Raw genomic sequence first — 25,728 nt, 5'->3', positions numbered from 1 at the left:
AAATGTTGCCTTTTAACATTTGACAGCTGAACATGTTTGCACAATGGCCTCCGTACTGTGACAGTACAGATTAGATACTATTATAAGCACATAGACGTGGTTATAACTAGATTTTAAATATCCATGGGGTCCTATATTTATTAGATCAACTGATTTTGACACCATAGAAAATTTATGATTTACACACACACAGCATTTGATATAGAGGTATGTAATATCTAAGTAAACATATGTTTCTACTGTTATGTATAGAATGTTGTAAATATCGATATGAGTACAATGGTTTGTTTGTCCTCTGTATCAGATGCCGCTGAAGATGGGTTGTATACCCAAAGACTGGTCTGACGGTTAAAGATGTTACATGCAGTTCTTGTTGTTAACAAGATGTCTTTTAACACATAAAAGCCTTAGAGCACCAAATGTACAAGAGCAGATTTTTTACCAGCTCATTAGACTTATTACTTTTTACTTCAACCCAACTGAAATAATTCCACTTTACATATGATAAAACGTATCTCCAGTTTGTATGATTTTTTTCTGTCTCCATACCCTTACAGTGTTATTAAGCATGATTTCTGTAGCCAGTATTTTAGACCAAAGCTTCCAGTAGCTGGGCAACATACGGTTGGTACTTCTGATCTTATTGCAAGCTCCTTATAATTAACTTCAGTGTTTTGTTAAATATAACGTAATATAATGTTTGTAGAAATTACATTCATGATGTCCTTTATGGTGTATTAAGTGCACTAAATTAACTGATTTATCTATTTTCCTTTTCTCTAGTTTGGTGTTCATACCTCCCTACTCTCAGCCTCTGAGTATGTGGGATCTGCTTTGGATAGTGGGTATCACTGACTTTGTACTGAAGCTTGCAACAATAATATTCAAAGTGTTAATTGCAGCATTGCCAGCATTTGCAGTTCCGTATCAGAGGAGAGTGAGTAAAACACTTTTGCATCCTATAAAACTATCCAGAATACTTATTAGCAGATTTGTCTATTTACTGTCTTCTCTCTGTATCAGGGAAAATATTATCTATTTGTGGAAGCAACATCACAACTTTACCGTTGTTTGGCACCTATCCAGCCATGGCTGTACTATCTTCTGGAATCTTATCAGGGTCCAGAAAAAGTTGTAGGTGTCTTCCTGTCTGCTGCATACATGGTTTCAAAGGGCACAGACCTTATGGTGAAAGTCCGCCTGTGGAGAGCTGCCTTCTGGAAGCTGTTGCAGAATGTGGTAAGATGCACTTGTTGTGTTTTACCATAAGGCACTGAATTTATCGTGGTCTAGTATCACCACATCTGCCAAGGAATAAATTGCATTTTAGAATGACACCTCTATCAAAACTTGTATGTATTCAGTTAATTAAACCTCTTTCAACTTCATCTGAAGTGAGGCTTCTGTAAATGCATACCCACGTTAAAAGATGGCACAGTGAAGAGCCAGCAACAAAATTCTGTTTTATTAGTTTAGACCTCTGCTAATTTTTAACATGTTTCATTGGATCAGATTGTAAACAATCATGTTTGGTTATATATTAAGTCATTTTTAAAATTTAGTGTATGGCAGAGTAAAATTACTGAAGGAAGAGCATTAACAATTCTACTGTTGTGCTTCCCTAAATCTACATCCTTCTCTCTCTCTCTCTCTCTCTCTCTCTATCTATCTATCTATCTATCTCTCTCTCTCTCTCTCTCTCTCTCTCCTCTTCCCCCCCCCCCCAACCCACACACACACACACACACACACACACACACACACACACACACACACACACACACACAGAAACCTTCAACTAACATAGGTGCCAGAAGACTAAAGTTTTTTAAAAAAAAATACACAGTATTCATATTCATAATTTTAAGCTTTCCAATTGTCACATTTCACACATGTTGTGTAGGTTCCCTACACCTTAAACTTTTTTTATTAACTGGCTTGCATAAAAGAAAAGGAAATTCGAAAAGGATACTTGTTGAAAGAATATTAAAATAATTCCATGTGTAGTTTGTGCCTTTTTTCCTTCAGTGGGAAATGTCAATCAATGGATGGGTGTATTATGTTACAGAATCTTGGTATGAGCCCCAGCAAGGAACAGCTACAGTCAGCAGGAGGGCAGTGTCCCATCTGCCATGATAATTACGCTGAGCCTGTTCTTCTCCAGTGCCGACATATCTTCTGTGAGGCTTGTGTTTCTACTTGGTTTGATCGTGAGCAGACATGTCCTCTGTGTCGTGCGCGTGTTGTTGATGATCCTGCCTGGCGTGATGGGTCCACTGCCCTATTTGTCCAGTTGTACTGAAAGATGTTGAAGAACACACACACACACACACACACACACACACACACACACACACTCACTTCATTTTTATCACTGTCATTCTAAAGGAATTTGTTAGCATTTTAGCTAGAATATATTTTCAACATTTTACTCCATCTTTGTTATGCACAGCATACTTTTTACCAAAACATAACTCATTGTCGTAAACAGCGAAGGTAAATATGTTACTTGGAAATTTTTGAGTTTTATGTACCCAAAAGAAATATTTATTATGTTAAAAATTATTGTTGGTGTAAGAGACTTGTTTTATATCACCACATAGCTATTAAAAAAAAAAAAAAGAAAGAAAGCTCTACTCAATAGAGACTTGTTTTATATCACCACATAGCTATTTAAAAAAAAAGGAGAGAGAGGGAGAGAGAGAGAAAGAAAGAAAGAAAGCTCTACTCAATTGTGAATAATTGGATTGTGTAACAGCAGCTACAATACTTTGAATTTCTTTTCACAGAAATTCACTGTTTGCACGGAACCCCACAATGTTTGATAATGTTAAGAAAGAAGAAAAGAAAATGTAAGACTTTTAATCTATCAGCATTACTTACTCCAAGTGTATGTTGTTTAAAGAGACTACTGATTAATCAGACCTCTTGCAGAGACGATGACGAGACATGAACCTGTTAAAACTATGGGCACTGCTGAAATGAATCCACCATTGGCTGTATCCTCTTATCATCAAAACTCTGTCACAGAATGGGTTTTAAAATTTTCTGTTAATGTAGGAGAATAATTAAGTGTAATATCATTATCCAGGTAAAGGAGAAAGTATTGCAGCCTGTGTGTTGGAGCACTTTATGTGATAAACTATTGGAACTGTGATAAAGATATAGTGAGAGATTTAGTACGTGTGGACATTTGTGGTTATTCCTGCCCTTAAAATCAGTTTATTATTGTCCATTATTTTCTTTACAGAGAGAACTGTGATAGATCATTCTATTGTTTATAATATTTTTACTTTTGACGTACAGATTTTAACTTTTATCAGAGTAATTATAATTTTAGAAGGTTTTTGTTACATTTTGAAAACTCATTTGAACAGTACTGTGAATAAAGTATTGACAATTTTGTAGAACATAACTTTAGTCAAATACTGTTACACATTGCTCAGTTCACTTACGATATGGGAGTGACAGATACCAGAATCTATTTGCTTTCATTTCCTCAGTTATTGTGTTGTAAGTTTACACTTACCTTTTTATTGTGAGGAGAAACATTGTCTGAGTGACCACATGCTGAATATATATGTTTTTAAACCAACTGGAATAAAAGTGACAGAAAAGACTGCTTCTCCAGAATTTATATTTGTTCTGTTACATTAACATTAAACACTTTCCAGTTTTATTTATGGGTGTGCTTGGGATGAAGTTATTTAGTTTAATGTTTGAGAGAATTGCAGTTTTGTGCCAATTGTAGAACATCTGTAACATATTGAGTGGGTATTTTCTTTTGGGCACATTACAGTGACAAAAGGAGGCAGTAAAACTTGGTTGTCAGAACTGTAAGAGATGTTTTTACTGATTTGAGTGATGTATAATTGTATTGATGTTGCCTGTAATTCCATAATGAGGAATATTAAACATACTATTATTATTGTGTTTTTACCATTCAGGATGATTTTAGTTAAGAACTGCATCTTTTTAATACCCTTTGATCCCACAGATGCTGATATTGTTATAGGTAGTCATATTAATTGAGAGACAAATAGAAAGGTGTAGCACACACAGATCATAAAAGGGAAAAGAGAAACTTGTTACAAATTGAAAAACAGTTGTATCAGACAAAATATAAGATTAGTAAAATAGAAAAAAATGGAGATGAGGAGAGGTTTGGTAAGAGGCGCCTTGTCAGTCCACCTTTCTAAAAGTCTCAGGTTACCCAATAAATTACTTATCTTGATCATCAGTTTTTTTTACTCGTATATCTCAATGGAGCACACAGTATCTAGTCAGTTGTACAACTACATACATACCATTATCTCTTTAAAGTCTGACGATGCTAAGAGTGAAACATGCTGTAAGAATGAAAAATAAAGAGAAATATTGATAGCAAAGACAAGGCTGATTTATTAGTGCTGAATATGACTAGTAGTGTAAGGAGTAGTCATTAGTGATCAACAGAGCACAACTAGCGAAGCAATAGATCTTAAGGCGTTTGACAATGGTCTTATCAAACTGCCTCTTATACAAATTTCAAAGGCCTCTCTCTCTGCCCCTCTACTATTCTGCTATAATTCATGTTATATCCTACTTTTCATACCCAGTTCTTGTTGCATTCTTTCCTCCCCCATCTTCCTCTGTGCTAATTGCTTTGTCTCATGTTAGGAATTGGATTGTGACCTTGTTAACTTTAATACAATTTTCTTTCTTTTAATTTGTTACTAAATGAGTAACTGTCCTTTGAGGGAGAGACATAGCGAAACTGTGATCCGGTCCTGGCAAGAGGGGAAAGTTGCTGTGTCATTCTAGTCTCATGTACTTACCCTTTACATATTTGTTTGTTTTTTTTTTTTTTAACATGGACTACTGCTAAAATTGCAACCCAAAAGATACACAAAGTACTATTGTTGAAACTTGCAGTATTTAATTTATTGAACTCTGGATATATTCATATGGAATCTGAAATGAGAAGTCTTTTTCAGTTGTAATAAAATAAGAATGAAGTGGCCTGGCAATCTGATGTTGTTGTCATTGTAGTCTTCAGTCCAAAGACTGGTTTGGTGCAGTTCTCCGTGCTACTCTGTCCTCATCATCTCCGAGTAACTACTGCAGCCTACATCCTTCTGAATTTGCTTAGTGTATTCATCTCTTGGCCTCCCTCTACAATTTTTATCCTCCACACTTCCATTCAGTACTAAATTGGTAATCCCTTGATGCCTCAGAATGTGTTCTACCAGCCAATCCCTTCTTTTAATGACGTTGTGCCACAATGTCCTATTCTCCCCAATTGTGTTCAGTACCACCCTATTACTTACGTGATCCACCCATTTAATCTTCAGCATTTTTCTGTAGCACAACATTTCAAAAGCTTCTATTCTCTTCTTGTCTAAACTGATTATCGTCCATGTTTCATTTCCATACATGGCTACACTCCAAACAGATACTTTCGGAAAAGACTTCCTGGCATTTAAATCTATATTCAGTTTTAACAAATTTCTTTTCTTCACAAATGCTTTTCTTACCATAGCCCGTCTGCATTTTACATCCTCTCTACTTCAACCATCATCGGTTATTTTGTTCCCCAAATAGCAAAACTCATCTACTAATTTAAGTGTCCCATTTCCTAATCTAATCCCCTCAGCATCACCTGATTTAACTCGACTACATTCCATTATCCTCATTTTGCTTTTGTTGATGTTGATCTTATATCCTTCTTTCAAGACATTGTCCATTCTGTTCAACCGCTGTTCCAACTCCTTTGCTGTCTCTGACAGAATACATCGACAAACCTCGGAGCTTTTATTTTTTCTTCATGGATTTTAATTCCTACTCAAAATTATTCTTTTGTTTCCTGTACTGCTCTTGAATAACATCAGGGGTAGGCTACCCTATCTTGCTCCCTTCTCAACCACTGCTTCCTTTTCATGCCTCTTGACTCTTTATAACTGCCATCTGGTTTCTGTACAAACTGCAAACAGTCTTCCACTCCCTGTATTTTATCTCTGCCATCTTCAGAATGTGACAGAGAGTATTCCAGTCAACATTGTCAAAAGTCTATGACTGCTATAAACGTAGCTTTGCATTTCTGTAACCTAGCTTCTGAGATAAGTCGGAGAGTCAGTGCTGCCCCCCATGTTCCTACATTTCTACAGAATTCAAACTGATCTTCCTTGAGGTCGGCTTCTACCAGTTTTTCCATTTGTCTGTAAAGAATTTGTGTTAGTATTTTGCAGCCGTGACTTATTAAACTGATAGTTTAGTAATTGTCAGCACCAGCTTTCTTTGGAATTGGAATTATTATATTCTTCTTGAAGTCTGAGGGTATTTCGCCTGTCTCGTACATCTTGCTCACCAGATGGTAGAGTTTTGTCAGGACTGGCTCTCCCAAGGCTATCAGTAGTTCTAAAGGAATGTTGTCTACTTCCGGGGCCTTGTTTCTACTTAGGTCTTTCTGTTCTCTGTCAAATTCTTCATGCGGTACCATATATCCCATCTCAACTTCATCTACATCCTCTTCCATTTCCATAGTATTGCCCTCGAGTACATCATCCTTGCATAGACCCTCTATATACTCCTCCCACCTTTCAGCTTTTCCTTGTGTACTTAGAATTGGCTTGCCATCTGAGCTCTTGATATGCACATAGGTGGTTCTCTTTTCTCGAAAAGTCTCTTTAATTTTTCTGTAGGCATCCTTACATTTGTTCTCTAGCCATTCCTGTGTACCTGTTTTGCATTCCTATTGATCTCATTTTTGAGACATTTGTATTCCTTTTCACTTGCTTCATTTACTGCATTTTTCTATTTTCTTCTTTCATCAGTTAAATTCAATATCTCTTGTGTTACCCAAAGATTTCTGCTAGCTCTCATCTTTTTACATACTTGATCCTCTGCTGCCTTCACTATTTCATCTCTCAGAGCTATCCATTCTTCTTCTACAGTATTCCTTTCCCCTGTTCTTGTCAATCATTCCTTAATGATCCCTCTGAGACTCTCTACAACTTCTAGTTCTTTCAGTTTATCCAGGTCCCATCTCCTTAAATTCCTACCTTTCTGCAGTTTCTTCAATTTTAACCTACAGTTCATAACAAAGAAATTGTGGTCAGAGTCCACATCTGCCCATCGAAATATCTTACAATTTAAAACCTGGATCCCAAATCTCTTTCCATTATATAGTCATTGGGACCCTCTGGTGTCTCCAGGCCTCTTCCATGTATACAACCTTCTTTCATGGTCCTTAAACTAACTAGACTGCCAATAGGTGCAGTGTAGGGACGTTGTGGGGTGGGGCAGGGAGATAGGCAAAATAGGAGCAAAGAAGGAGAGGAGCAGGGAAAGACAGGCAGGTGCGTTATAAGAGGACTGAAAGAAACATGATGGGAGATGAGAATGGGGAGGAGATTATAGGACAGGGAGTGGAAACTATTGAGTGGAGGGAATGGGGACAGTATTTTACCATAGGCTGGAGCCAGGATAATTATGGGAGCAGAGAATGTGTTGTAAGGACAAGTCCCATCTGTGCAGTCCAGAAAAAGCTGGTGGTGGAGGGGAAGGTCCAGATGGCTTGGATAGTGAAGCAGCCATTGAAATCAAGTGTGTTAGGTTCAGCTGCATACTGTGCCACACGGCTGTCTACTTTGCTCTTGGCCACAGTTTTCATGTTAAGCCTCTCCTGATTAAGTGTTAACAATCAAAATCAATTTCTGTGGTTATGTCTAATTTTCTTGCTGGGCTTAACATCCTACAAGAAACTTTTGAACTGTCCAGTCAAGGCCTTATTTTTTTCCTCTGACAGGAGGTCCTTTCCCTCTCCCCCCTCCCCACCAAGGAAAACATGGTGCAGATCTTTTGTCTATTCTCGAAATAATCACTGTTGTTTTCTTTAGACTGTAAAAAAGCCAGATGCTCTTAGTTAACTGGTCATTGTTTATTCTCTCTGTGGTATCATAGTCTTCAGTTTCAATTATGATATTGATTCCACCATTCGTTATTAGATCGTAGTCACGTGCATCTATTTTTTCCCAGTATTTTGTGTTCTGTTTTTATCGCTTGGTTGAGTGGTACTTTTGTGCTCTTATTTAAGGTTTGTAATCCTAAATTTATAACCAACCTGTAGTGTCTTAATTTGCCTCCATTGATAAGAGCCCCCCCCCCCCCTTTTTTTTTTTTTTTTTTTTTTTTTTTTTTTTTTTTTTTTTTTTTTCGAAATATAGCCTAACATTGATTGTATCCTGTTTTAGCACATTCTCCTGGATCACCTGGTGGCAACATCACTAACTCAATTCACCACAATGAATGGCCAAACCTACTACTAACTATATAAAACAAAGTCAACTAGAACCAATCACGCAGGCCTAATTTGTTGTTTTATTGCAGGAAAAAACTGGCAATTGACCGTACATAATGAAAAGTGTGAAGTCATCCACATTAGTACTAAAAAGAATCAACAAATTTTGGTTACATGATAAATCACACAAATTTTAAGACCGCAAATTCGACTAAACACTTGGAGATTACAAATATAAGTAACTTAAATTGGAATGATTACTTAGATAATGTGGGAAAAACAAGCCAAAGACTGTGATTTGTTGGCAGAACAGGTCTACTAAAAAGACTGCTTGCACTACTCTTATTCGTCCTCTCCTGGAGAATTGTTGTATGTTGTGGAATCTGCATCAGATAGGACTGGCGGAGCACATCAAAGAAGGGCAGCTTGTTTTGTATTCTCATGAAATAGGGTTGAGATTGCTCTGGAGAGGACATCAAAGAAGGGCAGCCCATTTTGTATTATCGCAAAGTAGGGTTGAGAGTTTTGGTAAACATTTTTTGGAATACAGTGATCAATAGATTATTATATTTTGACTAAAGTTCAGTCTTGATCACACCATTTATGTTTCAATGATATAGGTAACCGGTTTAGGTTATTTTTACATAACCATCATCAGACCTGTGGATTAATTTTAGGAAATACTAGAAACCAATCTGTAAATAAAATGAAAGTGTCTAATGACGTCAAAATTTAACAAGATAAAATAAAATTAATTATACCCATGGCTCCCTTAGGATGGTAGGCGGAGCTCTCCTCAGCTGCTACGAAGGTAACTGATGGTTATGAGTGCTGAGCATGAGCTTAAATATGCAGGGGCTCCGCCTACTTCCTGTCACACTACTTCACAACTGCCAATCAGCGTTCATAATATGACGCCATCGTCAAAGTATAAAAGTAGGAAATACACTAATAACATAAAATTGATTCATTTAAAATGTCTGATTAACAGATAGTTAGTATGTGTACGGCTTATTTATATTTTAGATAAAAACAGTAAACTACGAAGTGTAATAGTTGTGCCCTCTATGGGCAACCTTAATACTATTACAGTGTCAGTTACATCAAAGATGTGAAAGTCCTTGGAGTTGTGGTATATATCGATTATACCAAGTCGCCTACATCACAATTGCATCTTTGTTGGATGCTGCAGAATCGTCTTACTTTAACTGTAGTTTTCATAGCAATATTCTTTATAGCAGTAGGGTAGCAGCCAAGAGTACGTTCCGCATTATGTATGTCTGAATAACTGATGAGACGGCTGATTAAATTTTTTTTAGAACTCATCGATCTAATTGATAAAATTTTTATATGTTGTACAGCATATTTTACACACACAGCTTTTGCCATGGGTATAACTAGTCTTATATTTTAAAACAAAAGAGTAGGTGCTTTTATTATAAAATTTCGTCAAAAAGGTCGTAAAAATATTTTTCGCGAAAATCTAATTGTTCATTGAGCAGCATTGATGATTTGGTTTTCAAATGAGCATATATCTCGATTTCTTCTAAGATATTCATAAGTAAGCCTTTATTTGCATAATGAAGAACTTGTAAATTCTGCTCTACTGTCCCCTCAGCATGATTATTGAATGCTATATGATGGCCGAATACAGACTTTGTTCGTGAGGTACCCGACGTATGTTCTTTGTACCTTACTGCAAAATTTCGACCTGTTTGGCCGATGTATATTTTCTCACAGTCTCTATATTGGATCTTGTACACTCCTGATCTGGTAAAATTTCCATTATCCTTACTTACGGTATGTCTTAATTTTTGTTGTAAAGTATTGTCAGTTGTAAATGCTATTGTTATTCGAGAATTTTTGAATAAATTAGTAATTCTATCTGATATGTTTCCCATATATGTCATCTTCATATATTTTGGATTACCTATTAGCACAGTACTTTGTGGTTGTTGCACTTTATTAAAAATGATATCTACCTGTCGTGTGTCGAAAGAGTTGGTTTTTGCAATTTGTTTTAAGATGGTCATTTCCTTTTTGATCTCATTAGCTTCTAGCGGTAATTTTAGTATTCGGTGTATCATAGACTTAAAAAATGCTTTTTTATACTTGTCAGGATGACATGACGTGGCATTAATAATAACATCAGTGGTTGTAGGTTTCCTGTATATGGTGAAGAAATGTTTCCCATTGTTATTAGTTATAGTGAGATCTAGGTAGTTAATAGATTTTCGATTTTCATACTCAACCGTAAATTGTAACTTCGGATGCATAGAGTTTAATTTTATAGCAAGCTTCTCAATTTCATCTTTTGAACCATTATAAAGCAATAATGTATCATCTACATATCGCTTGTAATATATGATTTTATTTGCGATATCAGGGCTATTTTTCAGGAATTGCGTCTCAATGTGGTTCACGAAAATGTCTGCAACTGTCCCAGCCAAAGAATTGCCCATTGCTAAGCCATCTTTCTGACAATAAATTTTAGTGTTAAAAGAGAAATAATTGTAATCTAATGTGCATTCAAGCAGTTCTATAAATTCGGTTATTTCGTCTTTAGTCATATTTTTGTATTGTACTAAGTTATCCCTAATTATATTAATGGTCTCATTAATTGGTATATTTGTATACAAATTTTTAATATCTAATGAGGCGAAACTTGCACTAGTTGGAATGTCTATATTGTGGATTTGTTGGGCTAGTTCATAACTGTTTTTTATACTGAAATTGCTGTCATATATATATATATATATATATATATATATATATATATATAATGATTTCAAAATTTTATTAACTTTCATATGAAGGACTACTTTTGTAGTTGACAATAGGTCGTATAGATTTCTCTTTTTTATGCAGTTTAATCTATGATCTTAATTTAGGTATTTGGGGATTCATATTTTTCATCATATTCTTTTCTTCAGGGGTCAAGAGGTGAATATTTTCATCCACTAATTTCTTGATCTTTATCTGGAACTTTGGAGTGGGGTCTTTAGTTACTTCGACGATCCAATTTTCATTAGAAAATGAGAGTGTTGTAAATATATAATCGTCTTCTTTAATAATAACAAGGGTATTTCCTTTATCGGCCTTTACTACAATTGCTTTCTCTGCTAGTAGTTTATTATTGATATTTTTAAGTGTTTTATCTTCAGTTTTTCTATGCAGTTTATTTTTCTCTTTTAGAATTAAATCTTTCGTTTTTAGGGCTATCTTACATGCTTCGGGTTTATTTATTTTCGATATTTTGCTTGTTGCTATTAAATCAGTGCATCAGTGCTGCTTAGTAAAATAGAAAAAAATCAAAGGTGAGAGTTCATTATGTACAACGAAAGAATAGTGTTTTATGGATTAAATCTGAAATCAGAGAAGCTTTTAAGATAAAAGGTCTTTTAAATGTCGAAATGTATAGTCTGCATTTATTGCTAGGTAATGAATTCTCACCTTTGATTTTTTTCTATTTTACTAAGCAGCACTGATGAGAAAATAGACCTTTTACGTAAAGCGATTACCCAAAGACATCAGAGAAAAATTGATTTACTCGTAGCTAAACAGCAAAATAAGCTTTTAGAGAAGGTCAACAATATACATCAATTTTATCCAAGGACAATGAATCTTACAGATATTCAGTCCACAAAGTCCGAAATGTCGCTACTTGACAAAGGCTTAAAATTTAACTAAACTCCCCCACTAAATAATACGAATGTTAAACACATAATTGCTGGTGTTATAGCAACAAGCAAAATATCAAAAATAAATAAACCCGAAGCATGTAAGATAGCCCTAAAAACGAAAGATTTAATTCTAAAAGAGAAACATAAACTGCATAGAAAAACTGAAGATAAAACACTTAAAAATATCAATAATAAACTACTAGCAGAGAAAGCAATTGTAGTAAAGGCCGATAAAGGAAATACCCTTCTTATTATTAAAGAAGACGATTATATATTTACAACACTCTCATTTTTTAATGAAAATTGGATCGTCGAAGTAACTAAAGACCCCACTCCAAAGTTCCAGATAAAGATCAAGAATTAGTCGATGAAAATATTCACCTCTTGACCTCTGAAGAAAAGAATATGATGAAAAATATGAATCCCCAAATACCTAAATTAAGATCACAGATTAAACTGCATAAAAAAGAGAAATCTATACGACCTATTGTCAACTACAAAAGTAGTCCTTCATATAAACTAAATATGAAACTTACTAAAATTTTGAAAGCATTCTATATATATGACAGCAATTTCAGTATAAAAAACAGTTATGAACTAGCCCAACAAATCCACAATATAGACATTCCAACTAGTGCAAGTTTCGCCTCATTAGATATTAAAAATTTGTATACAAATATACACATTAATGAGACCATTAATATAATTAAGGATAACTTAGTACAATACAAAAATATGACTAAAGACGAAATAACCGAATTTATAGAACTGCTTGAATGCACATTAGATTACAATTATTTCTCTTTTAACACTAAAATTTATTGTCAGAAAGATGGCTTAGCAATGGGCAATTCTTTGGCTGGGACAGTTGCAGACATTTTCGTGAACCACATTGAGACGCAATTCCTGAAAAATAACCCTGATATCGCAAATAAAATCAGATATTACAAGCGATATGTAGATGATACATTATTGCTTTATAATGGTTCAAAAGATGAAATTGAGAAGCTTGCTATAAAATTAAACTCTATGCATCCGAAGTTACAATTTACGGTTGAGTATGAAAATCGAAAATCTATTAACTACCTAGATCTCACTATAACTAATAACAATGGGAAACATTTCTTCACCATATACAGGAAACCTACAACCACTGATGTTATTATTAATGCCACGTCATGTCATCCTGACAAGTATAAAAAAGCATTTTTTAAGTCTATGATACACCGAATACTAAAATTACCGCTAGAAGCTAATGAGATCAAAAAGGAAATGACCATCTTAAAACAAATTGCAAAAACCAACTCTTTCGACACACGACAGGTAGATATCATTTTTAATAAAGTGCAACAACCACAAAGTACTGTGCTAATAGGTAATCCAAAATATATGAAGATGACATATATGGGAAACATATCAGATAGAATTACTAATTTATTCAAAAATTCTCGAATAACAATAGCATTTACAACTGACAATACTTTACAACAAAAATTAAGACATACCGTAAGTAAGGATAATGGAAATTTTACCAGATCAGGAGTGTACAAGATCCAATGTAGAGACTGTGAGAAAATATACATCGGCCAAACAGGTCGAAATTTTGCAGTAAGGTACAAAGAACATACGTCGGGTACCTCACGAACAAAGTCTGTATTCGGCCATCATATAGCATTCAATAATCATGCTGAGGGGACAGTAGAGCAGAATTTACAAGTTCTTCATTATGCAAATAAAGGCTTACTTATGAATATCTTAGAAGAAATCGAGATATATGCTCATTTGAAAACCAAATCATCAATGCTGCTCAATGAACAATTAGATTTTCGCGAAAAATATTTTTACGACCTTTTTGACGAAATTTTATAATAAAAGCACCTACTCTTTTGTTTTAAAATATAAGACTAGTTATACCCATGGCAAAAGCTGTGTGTGTAAAATATGCTGTACAACATATAAAAATTTTATCAATTAGATCGATGAGTTCTAAAAAAAATTTAATCAGCCGTCTCATCAGTTATTCAGACATACATAATGCGGAACGTACTCTTGGCTGCTACCCTACTGCTATAAAGAATATTGCTATGAAAACTACAGTTAAAGTAAGACGATTCTGCAGCATCCAACAAAGATGCAATTGTGATGTAGGCGACTTGGTATAATCGATATATACCACAACTCCAAGGACTTTCACATCTTTGATGTAACTGACACTGTAATAGTATTAAGGTTGCCCATAGAGGGCACAACTATTACACTTCGTAGTTTACTGTTTTTATCTAAAATATAAATAAGCCGTACACATACTAACTATCTGTTAATCAGACATTTTAAATGAATCAATTTTATGTTATTAGTGTATTTCCTACTTTTATACTTTGACGATGGCGTCATATTATGAACACTGATTGGCAGTTGTGAAGTAGTGTGACAGGAAGTAGGCGGAGCCCCTGCATATTTAAGCTCGTGCTCAGCACTCATAACCATCAGTTAACTTCGTAGCAGCTGAGGAGAGCTCCGCCTACCATCCTAAGGGAGCCATGGGTATAATTAATTTTATTTTATCTTGTTAAATTTTGACGTCATTAGACACTTTCATTTTATTTACAGATTGGTTTCTAGTATTTCCTAAAATTAATCCACAGGTCTGATGATGGTTATGTAAAAATAACCTAAACCGGTTACCTATATCATTGAAACATAAATGGTGTGATCAAGACTGAACTTTAGTCAAAATATAAAGGTTTGTGAGTATTATGGATACAATATGTGAACTGGTGTAGCAGTCATTAAAACAATGGCATTTATCATTGTGATAGGATCTTCTCATGAAATTTCAATCACCAACTTTCTTCTCCAAATGTGAGAATATTTTTCTTTTGTGCCCACCTGCACAGGGAGAAATGATCATCGTAATAAAATAAGAGAAATCAGAGCTTGCACTGAAAGATTTAGCTGTTTGTTTTCCTGCATGCTGTTTGAGAGTGGATTGGTAGAGTAAATGGTTCAATGAACCCTCTGCCAGGCATGTAACTGTGGAATGCAGAGTAATCAGGTAGAGTAGAAGCAGTACATCTATGTATTTTTGCAACATGCTTTGAGTACTTGGCTTTCTGGACATTGTTACTTCCTTTAAAAATATAGTTTCCTCTCCTCAGCAGTCGTATCTTAGTTTTTAATCTGTCTATTTTGTGTTTAACAGTAACGCCTAGGTCCCAATAACTGCCTGTGTTCCAGTCGACTAATCTAATTTAATTTTTTTGGAGATACAGCTTCTAAAACAGATAGTGTATTCTTCTTCTTTCACTTTGGCAACCTCTTCCTCTCATTACATGTTAATAAAAGCAGATCTATTGTAGATCATCATCATTGTTGTTGTTGTTGTTGTTGTTGTTGAAGAAACGAAACATTTTTAAACACTATAAAGAAACAATGCACAAATAATCCCAAAACCGATATTACACAGAAACGTGTTTCTAAAGAGGATGAATAACTAGCAATTATCTGTACATTGTCCTTGTTGGTGCTTGTGGCAACCTCAAATGCCTCTCCATGCCAATTTAGAATTTTTTGTGATGGCAAAGAGTTACACTTTACCTTTTCAAAGGAAACCCCAAAGATCTTTTTTAAGTCCCGTGCGTTATTCATACTAACAGGACCAGTTATTTTATAACGTGTCACCCATTTCCACTGTAATTCTCTTGTCTTTCGGAAACTGATGGTAATCGATGTCAGCACTTTTAGATGAAACATTTTGCATTTGACAATAGCACATTGATTTATACTTTATCTTGTAGTACTACACAACGATCAGCAAGAAGAATAGCTAATAGTTCAATTAATTTCAATGCAAGGATTTGGGAATCTGCTTCCATTAACAAGGCACATGTAGTGTTCTCACTTCCTGCACAGCATGTGCTTCCCATTTTCCGTATTCACCAGCAGTCTGCATGGGAAGCTAATATGGCGTGCCCTGATATAAAAGCATGTTTCGTGCAGTCAGCATGTTTGCAGTTGTTTACTCTTATTCTGATTTTCATCTTGTGTGAGTACAAGTAAATATCTATTAAGTAACTGAGCAGGCATGTTGTGAGTGAAATATATATGAGCTCCCATAGTGATGACCCCAAAAAGGGAAAACATAGAGTACAGTGTGAACATGTACCATTGGGAATAATGGATTCATAGACGCAATCACCAGAAACTGGAATCAAGACAGAACAGTACTTACCACTCATGCAGGCTCATAATCCACAATTATTAATTCACCGCAAAAACGAATGATGGGTGAAAGTGCACAAGAAGGAGTGCATACATGTGACATGGAAATGGTATGCTGCCTGCGTTCTGGCCAATGCAGCCTCAACTCTGATTCGTGCAGGCTTAATGGCAAGATTGCCACAGGTTCTAGAAATCAGGGAATTTCAAATTTGTCAGTGAAATTTGAAAAAAAAAAGAAAGAAAAAACTGAAAACATTTGTTTTTTGTCAGAGTAGGTGAAATAGTTTGTTTACTGAGATGTCATGCATCGAAGGCTAAGGCTGAAAATTTAGTTGTAAGAATGTGATTGTCTTTTCTACATGCCTGCCTGCGGCTCAGCGATCATCTTTATGGTGATTTGCTACCTGTCCTCATTATTATTGATTCTCGGAGTATTTGCGAAAGTTATCTGTTGCATGGATTGATCGCCAGGGACTCATTTCATCAGCATACTGTCTGTGACTCTGAATAGCTGACCACACTAGTGGATTTCTGCGACAGGCCAAAACTGTAAGCCATTTCTGTGTGTCTCTCTAATGGATCGGGCCTGCTGATGTGAAGCCCTTCCTTTTTTTTCCATTAATGTGCAGGTCCTACCCATCAGATCTAGTCTCACTGATCTGCCCACAGCCTGGGTCTGTTTGTGTACGGTGTAATGCAGCGGATTTTCGTTATTTATTCGTGGACCCAGGACTGCAGTGTTCCTCAGCAGGCCAGAGGCCACAGGAGATGGATTTCAGAAATTTTGACTGTCTCACTGCAAGTACACTGCAAGGTGTGGCGTCCTATAGACATTTTATTTACTCTAGTACATTTTGGCACTTCAAAAGTATTTCATTTAGTAGAAAGTGCGGATGATAAGAAGAAGGAAATTGTGGCAGTCACTGGCAGTTTGTACACTAGTACTCAAATATTTCGTGAAAGAAAAAAGAAAAATCACATGACGTCTGTAAAATAATAGATTAATACAGTGGGCAATAACCGACAGTGATGAACATAGAGAACCAACATTGTATTGGCGGCCACCTATATTGTTGGTTTACACAACTCTTCCCCACCTTATACACTTCTTTCAAGAGGCCTATTCTTTCTGTGGTCATTTCTGAAATCAATGAAGCTATTTTAAAACTGTCTTGCAACTACAAGGAAATGCGTATTTTTGTCACCAAATGTGTTTCGTTTTATTGAAATAAAATTACATCAGTGGTCTTAATGAAACACACACATCATTTTGCTTGCTTTCTCCATCTAAAAGCAGTTCGTTTTAAAAGATGTTGATGTTAGTACTTAAGATTTTTGCTCATGTTAGGAAATGCCCTCTGCTTGCAAGTTTTATTTAGATATTTCCTCATTTGGGTCTATTATTTCCTGCATCATAGCTGCAAAGACAGATTGTCAACGTACATCTTTACTTACCCTTCAGATCTCAAAATTTGTCTGGGAAAAATGCTAAAACTTGTTGGGAAATCAGGGAATCATCAGTGAATTTCACTTGGGGATACTTGCAGCAACCCTGAATGGATATTTTAGCACTGTAGTGTGTCCAATAACACTGATAGATTTAGTGTAGTGGTTTCACATCTGTATTTAGAAATTATAGAGGGGAACAGAAGAAAATGTGTCACAACAAATACATGATCAACAGTGCAGCAAGTACAAAAATTTTCACAGATGGTAATATAGGTGACAAGCTTCCGTCACAAATACTCAGAGCCCATATGCATTAACATGCTATGAACTTTGGCAATCTTTAATCTCTCAGAAGCTCCAGAACGTGCTTGGTTATTGAAGCTGATATCACTGACCTCCAAACGTGCATAAATACATATCAACTGAGCCTACTGTGGAACAGCTGGAAGCACAAGTGGAAAAACTCAACAGCAGCTGAAAAGGTACAGTTGGTGAAGAAAAAGGAAAAATGCACAAGACTTGCCAGAGGAATGGTGCTGGTGTTTCAGCAACCCCGTTTGTCAGTGTATTCAGCCCTGCAACCACTCACTCTCAAAGAGGGTGCTAGTGTTCTCATCAATAGCATAGGCACCCAGACCAGTATGTGGTACAAAGATGGACAAATACTACATTATCTGCAGTCTATCAATCACACCAATTGTTCATGTATGACCATTCATTAGGTGGAAAGGTTTTGACTGACAAGGGATCAGAACTCAATGTCTATCCCTGGACCAGTGACACACCAATGCCAACAATGCAGCATTTACTTACTGCAGCCAACAGCTCCAGAATTCCTACCTATGGTAAAAAGAAGTTAGTGTTACACCTGGATTGAAACTTTCCAATGTGGACTTGTGTGGTTGCGGATGTACCTGGTCCTATAATTGGAGCAGACTTTTTACATAACTATCAACTTATGCCGGACGTGGTGAACCATCGATTGGTGTCAGTACCCACAGAAAGGATATTGCATCCCATGTCTAGTCAAGGCAGCACAATCTGCCCATGTCTTGCTGCGCAAGGGTGTACAATGGCTGAGTGTGTCCAACACCTCTACTGTGCCATGTAATTGTGATGCAGTTCTGTACATGCAGCAACACGGGATTCACGTACTATAGGCGATACCATCACACTGTCAGAGGAACCATTTTTTTTGTAATCTACTTAGAGACTTTCCAGCACTCACCAAACACACAAGTGCCACCATAAAATGCACATGCATTACTCAATACCAGATCTGTGCCACATAAGGTCAAACCATTGCCTTCTGCCCAAGGCCTCTGTCTCCAGAGAAGCTCTTTACAGTGCAGGGTTAGACAGACTTCTGAAAACAAATACTGTGACAATGTCCAATAGTCTGTGGGCCTCCCAAATCCTCATGGTCCATTAAAAAAAGAAACAAATGTGAAGTGCTCAATGCCCTCAATTCCAGACTGCTTACCCCATATCCAATGTGGCTGAATTAACACTACCATTAGCAGTGCCAAAATATTCAGTGTGATAGACAGTACCAAGGCATTTTCCCAAATCCCATTACTCCATCTGCTGCGGGGAAAAAATAAAAACGGTATGGATCACACCATTTAGCATGTTTGAGTACAACTTTATGCCATTTGGCCACCCGAGCTTGGCAGCAGTTTACACACAAAGTTCTTCAAGAATTATGATTCGTATTTTGATATATGGATGACATTCTGGTATTTCTTAATTCAGAAGAGCAGCATTTCAAACACCTGGGGCAGCTTCTCGTGCACCTACAAGAGTATGGCATAATTATTAATAAAACAAAGTGTATATTTGGGAATCGTGAAGTGAAATTCCTGGGATACTTGGTTTCATGGCAGGCGTGTCACCATTGCTTGACCCCCCAGGGGATCCACAACTCTTTTGTGGATACGTGCGTAGCGAGCGCGGGACCCCGAGCTAATGTGGCCTTCCTTCCTTTCCGGGCTGCATACCTTCCCTTTCCGCATCCTTCCCCATCCCCCATCTTCGCCCCCCCCCCCCTCACCTCTGGCTCTTTCCTTCCCTTTCTCTCCTTCTGGGAGTATGGTTTGTGCCTACGTCCGGAGACGGACGCTTGTAAATGTACCGCATTCTTCGCCTTCCTTGCTTGTATGTCTTCATCCTTCCTTTGTCCTTCTCTTTTCCTTACCTCTTCTCTTTACCCTTTTCTCCGCTGCGGCGTTTGAGACCTCTCTTCTTTCCTTTCCCTTTCTCTTTCTTTCTCCCTGTGCGTGTCTGAAGGCCGACCCATGCACTTCCATGCGTAGCCGGTGACGGGGTAACGCGTAATTCCTCGCCCCGGGTAGACAGGTAGGACACGTACGTACCCCCTGGTAACGGCCAGGCCCAGGGAGGGGTGATTACCCGAGCTGATACCTTCCGAAAGTGCCGATTGGTCCCTCCGTTCGTTTGTCGGGAGGTGTGACCTGAGGTGTGAACAATCACCTAAGGCGGGAGTGCCCTCAGAGAGGGCCCCCACAAGGAGCGCGCCATCGGAGACGCCAGTAATCATGGGGGATTCTTCCGCAATGGTTTCCTCACCTTCCACTATGTCTGCTCACAAACGTAAGTTCACTGAGTCCCAGCCACAGTCAGTTCTTCCATCATTGCCACAGTTCCTTGTTGTTTCTCGGTCTGACGAAGGTCACGACTTCTCCACGGTCAACCCTTTCATTATTCAGAAAGGTGTCGACGCAATTGCAGGTCCTGTAAAGTCTTGTTCCAGATTACGGAATGGCACCCTGTTGTTAGAAACAGTCAGTGCCCTCCAGGCACAAAAATTGCTGCGTACCTCACTACTACACACCTTCCCTGTCCGGGTGGAACCGCACCGTACTTTAAATTCCTCACGTGGAGTCGTTTATACACGCTCCCTCGATGGATTGTCTGACGAAGAAATTCAGCACTACCTGTCTGACCAGGGCGTAACGGCTGTTCGTAGGGTTATGAAAAGGGTTGACACGAACATCATTCCAACCCGCACTGTCTTCTTGACATTTGACAAACTTCAACTCCCATCGAAAATCAAAGCAGGCTATGAGATAATTTCCGTTCGCCCTTACGTCCCAAACCCTACGCGTTGCTATCGGTGTCAGCGGTTCAATCACACCAGCCAGTCCTGTTCCAATCCGGCCAAATGTGTTACGTGTGGCAAGGATGCCCATGAGGGTGCTTGTCCACCTCCATCCCCTCGCTGCATCAACTGTATGGGTGACCACGCTGCTTCCTCTCGAGATTGTCCCGTTTTTAAGGACGAAAAGCTCATCCAGGAAATTAGAGTAAAGGAAAAGGTGTCGACCTTTGCTGCTCGAAAATTATTCGCCAGTCGACAGTCCACCGTGCCTCAGAAAGGAAAATACAGCACTGTCCTTGCTTCTCCTCGGCCAACAAAGGAGGCGGCCACGCAGACTTGCGACCTCACCTTTAGTGCCACGGTCGTCAGATCGGCCAGCGCAAAGATCGCCCGTTCAACCTCACCACTTTCGCCTGCCCACTCTCTGGCTCACCCTTCGTCGAGTTCTGCTAAATCTCGAGCCCAAAAGTCAGACACCAAGACTTCGAAAAAAGAGCATACTCGTGAAGAGTTTTTACGTACGGCAACTTCCCAACCATGAGTTCCTCCTTCTTCTAAACATCATACTTCCAAGAAGGCTACAAAGAAACCCAGTTCCTCTCCTTCTCCGCCAAGGCGTGTCCCATCTACAGCACCACCTGGCGGAAATCGCCCTCGGCCGTCTTCTGTGTCGCCGAGGCGCACTGCTGGCGGCCGATCAACCGGCCGATCGCTGGTGGCAGGAGCTGCTCCTGAACAACCTATGGATCAGGATCTTCTGCCTTTGGCTGAATGCCATTCCATGCTGTCGGTCGCAAGCTCAGAGCAGTCGTTGAGTTGACAGCGACCTTGGTCACATTCCTCCATTTTCTGTTCACCCTATGTCATCCACTGGAATATCCGCGGTATTCGAGCCAATCGGGATGAATTGTCGATCCTCTTATGATCCTACTCGCCGGTCATCTTCTGTCTTCAGGAAACAAAGCTGCGTCCCCATGACCGCTTTGTTCTCCCTCATTTTCAGTCCGTCCAATATGATCTCCTCTCTGTTGAAGGCACTCCAGCACATTGAGGACTCATGATTCTTCTCCATGAAACTCTCCATTATCACCCAATCCATTTAAACACTTCCTTCCAAGCTGTCGCCGTCCGTCTTTCCCTTTCCGGATACACGTTCTCTCTTTGTATTGTATACATTCCATTGTCCACACCAATGGCACGAGCTGATCTCCTTCATCTTCTTGGTCAGCTTCCACCCCCATATTTGCTGGTTGGGGACTTCAATGCCCACCACCCGCTTTGGGGATCTCCACATCCTTGTCCACGTGGCTCACTATTGCTAGACGTCTTCCACCAAGCAGATCTAGTTTGCCTCAACACTAGAGTCCCTACATTTTTGTCTGCCTCCACGACAAATTTATCTCATTTGGACCTTGCGGTCGGTACTGTTCCGCTAGCTCGGCGCTACGAATGGTTCGCCCTTGATGATGCACACTCGAGTGACCACTTTCCATGTGTCCTTAGACTGCAGCCTCAACTGCCCTACATGCGCCTGCGACGCTGGAAGTTTGCCCAAGCCGATTGGACACTTTTTTCGTCTCTAGCGACATTCGATGACCGTCACTTTCCCAGCGTCGACGATGAGGTCACACATATTACCGACGTTATTCTTACAGCTGCAGAACGTTCAATACCACGCACCTCCGAATTGCCCCGGCGCCCCCCAGTTCCTTGGTGGAACGAGGCATGCCGTGATGCAATACGTGAGCGGCGACGTGCTCTCCGCGTTTTCCGCCACCATCCTACTTTGGCCAACTGTATCCGCTATAAGCAGTTCCGAGCGCGATGCCGTCGTGTCATCCGCGATAGCAAGAAGGCAAGCTGGAAATTCTTTATTAGCTCATTTAACACCTTCACTCCCTCCTCGGAAGTTTGGAGTCGGCTTCGACGGTTCTCAGGCACGCCTAGTTTCTCCCTGTCACGCATGACACATTAGTGGATCCCGTCGCAATTTCTAACTCGTTGGGTCAGCACTTTGCTGAGATTTCGAGCTCTTCAAATTACCCGCCAGCGTTTCTCCCGAAGAAACGTGCAGTGGAAGTGAGACCTCTTGCTTTCTCCTCTCAAAATCGCGAAAGCTACAATACTGTTTTCTCCATGCGGGAACTCCAACATGCACTCTCTTCTTCTCGCTCCTACGCCCCAGGACCGGATGGTATCCACATCCAAATGTTGCTGCATTTATCAACCCATAGTCTGCGTTATCTCCTTCGCCTTTTTAATCGAAATTGGACCGACAGTACTTTTCCCAGACGATGGCGGGAAGCTATCGTCGTTCCTGTTCCGAAACCTGGAAAGGACAAACATCTCCCCTCTAGCTATCGCCCCATTTCTCTCACGAGTAGTGTCTGTAAGGTTTTGGAGCGTATGGTGAATTACCGTTTAGCGTGGTGGCTGGAATCCCGCAGTCTTTTAACACCTGCCCAATGCGGATTCCGAAAGCATCGTTCTGCAGTTGACCATCTTGTTGCTCTCTCCACTTATATCATGAACAATTTTCTCCGGAAACGCCAAACAGTAGCAATATTTTTTGATCTGGAGAGAGCATACCATACTTGTTGGAGGACAGGCATCCTCCGCACACTGTTCTCTTGAGGCTTTCGAGGTCGGCTGCCCCTTTTTCTTGGCGAATTTATGGCAGAGCGCACATTTAGGGTGCGGGTGAACACTACTCTCTCCTGTACTTTCTCCCAAGAAAACGGGGTCCCCAGGGCTCCGTGCTGAGTGTTGTACTGTTTGCCATTGCCATTAATCCAATTATGGATTGTCTCCTTCCTGATGTCTCGAGCTCCCTCTTTGTGGACGATTTTGCGATCTACTACAGCTCTCAACGGACCAGCCTTTTTGAACGACGTCTTCGAGGATGTCTCGATCACCTCCACTCTTGGAGCATCGAAACCGGCTTCCGTTTTTCTCCCAGTAAGACCGTTTGTGTTAATTTTTGGCGACGTAAGGAGTTTCTTCCGCCCTCCTTACATCTAGGTCCTGTCAACCTTCCATTTTCAAACGTCGCTAAATTCTTGGGTCTTATGTTTGACAGAAAACTGTGCTGGTCCTCCCACGTTTCCTATCTTTCGGCTCGCTGTCTGCGATCCCTCAACACCCTCCGTGTCCTGAATGGTACCTCCTGGGGAGCGGACCGAGTGGTCCTTCTCCGCCTCTATCGCGCCTTAGTGCGCTCAAAATTGGACTATGGAAGCATAGTCTACTCCTCTGCTCGGCCGTCTATTCTTCGGCGTCTCGACTCTGTCCACCACCGTGGATTACGTTTAGTGTCTGGAGCTTTTTACACCAGTCCTGTGGAAAGCCTTTATGCTGAGACTGCTGAACCTCCGCTGTCCAATCGGCGAGCAGTCCTTCTGAGTCGTTATGCTAGCCATCTGTCTTCCATGCCTGCTAATCCAGCCCATGACATTTTTTTCGACGCCTCCTTTGATGTAGGGCATGCAGGCCGCCCCTCCTCCCTACTACCACCACCGGGAGTCCACTTCCGTCAACTGCTCCATTCTCTTTCCTTCCGCTTTCCTAAAACCTTCTTGACAACTTGGGGTACAGCACCGCCTTGGCTCCGTCCCCGGATCTGCCTGCTCCGTGACCTTTGTCGATTTCCCAAGGATGGTACCCCTTCACTTGTTTATCGTCGGGCATTTGCTGCTCTGTGTGCGCAAATGACGGAAGCCACATTTATTTACACCGATGGCTCAAAAACATCGTTAGGTGTAGGGAGTGCCTATATTGTTGGCGACACCCCAAATCACTTTCGGCTTCCCGACCAGTGTTCGGTTTATACTGCGGAGCTTTACGCTGTTCTCCAGGCTGTCCACTACATCCACTGCCATCAGCGGATACAATACGTTATCTGCTCAGATTTTCTCAGCTCTCTCCTCAGTCTCCAAGCTCTTTACCCTGTGCACCCTCTGGTCCACCGGATTCAGGACTGTCTGCGCTTGCTCCACCTGGGGGGCGTCTCGGTGGCGTTCCTCTGGCTCCCGGGACACGTTGGTATCTGTGGAAATGAGGCGGCCGATATTGCAGCCAAGGCTGCAGTCTCTCTTCCTCGGCCAGCTATTCAATCAATTCCCTTCGCCGATCTACGGAGCGTTCTATGTCGACGTGTTGTTCGTTTATGGCACACGCATTGGTCGACACTTACCCATAATAAATTGCGGGACATGAAAGCTCTTCCTTGTGCTTGGACCTCTTCCTCCCAAATGCGTCGTCGGGAGGAGGTAATTTTAGCTAGACTCCGGATAGGGCACTGTCTTTTTAGCCATCGACATCTTTTAAGCGGCGATCCTCCCCCACTCTGTCCCCACTGCTCTCAGCTGTGGACGGTAAGACACCTTTTAATTGAGTGCCCCTATTTTAATCCGTTACACTGCCGTCTACAGCTATCGCCTGATTTATCGTCAATTTTAGCAGATGACACGCGCTCAGCCGACCACGTTCTCAAGTTTATTAGTGCCAGTGAAATGACATCAGTCATTTGAAGCTTTTTTTGGGGACAACCAACCCCTTTCTGTAGTGGATTTTTAAGCCTTCCTTCTGCTTTTAGTTTCTCCAATTTTATGACTTTCGTTCCCATTGCTGCTGGTTTTCAATTTCGGTTTTTTACTGTTTCCTAAGTCACAAACCGGGCGCTAATGACCATAAAAGTTTTGCGCCAAAGAAAAAAAACAAAAAAAAACGAATGCTTGAGCAGGTCAAAGAACAGATGCTTCTTCCTACAACCTACAAGTGGCTTTGCAGATTCCTGGACATGCTGAATTATTACTGATGTCACTTGCCTAAACTGGTTGTCATCCAAGAGCCACTCACAGCATTGCTCGTTGGCTGCCATATTACAGGAAATCGTAAAATACTGAGTACAGATGCTGAAACAGCATTCCATGATCTAAAGAAACATCCATCACAGGCAACGTCGCTGGGACACACGA

At 39.6% G+C, this 25,728-nt stretch overlaps 1 protein-coding gene across 1 annotated transcript in view; it reads left to right on the top strand.

The window, feature by feature from the left end:
- The window catches only part of LOC124545157 (RING finger and transmembrane domain-containing protein 2), an 83,374-nt gene extending 79,428 nt beyond the window's left edge, over nt 1–3,946 (top strand). Inside the window, exons 5-7 of the mRNA XM_047123991.1 lie at nt 784–937; nt 1,024–1,239; nt 2,069–3,946. Of these exons, the coding sequence (XP_046979947.1) occupies nt 784–937; nt 1,024–1,239; nt 2,069–2,302 (604 nt within the window). The 3' untranslated portion in view covers nt 2,303–3,946. The remainder of the gene's footprint in view (nt 1–783; nt 938–1,023; nt 1,240–2,068) is intronic.
- Nucleotides 3,947–25,728: the final 21,782 nt, after the last annotated feature.

Source organism: Schistocerca americana, chromosome 8 (assembly GCF_021461395.2).
Source record: "Schistocerca americana isolate TAMUIC-IGC-003095 chromosome 8, iqSchAmer2.1, whole genome shotgun sequence".
Classification (NCBI taxonomy): Eukaryota; Metazoa; Arthropoda; class Insecta; order Orthoptera; family Acrididae; genus Schistocerca; species Schistocerca americana.
The sequence above is the reverse complement of the archived record's forward strand: the minus strand, read 5'-3'. Positions and strand labels throughout refer to the sequence as shown.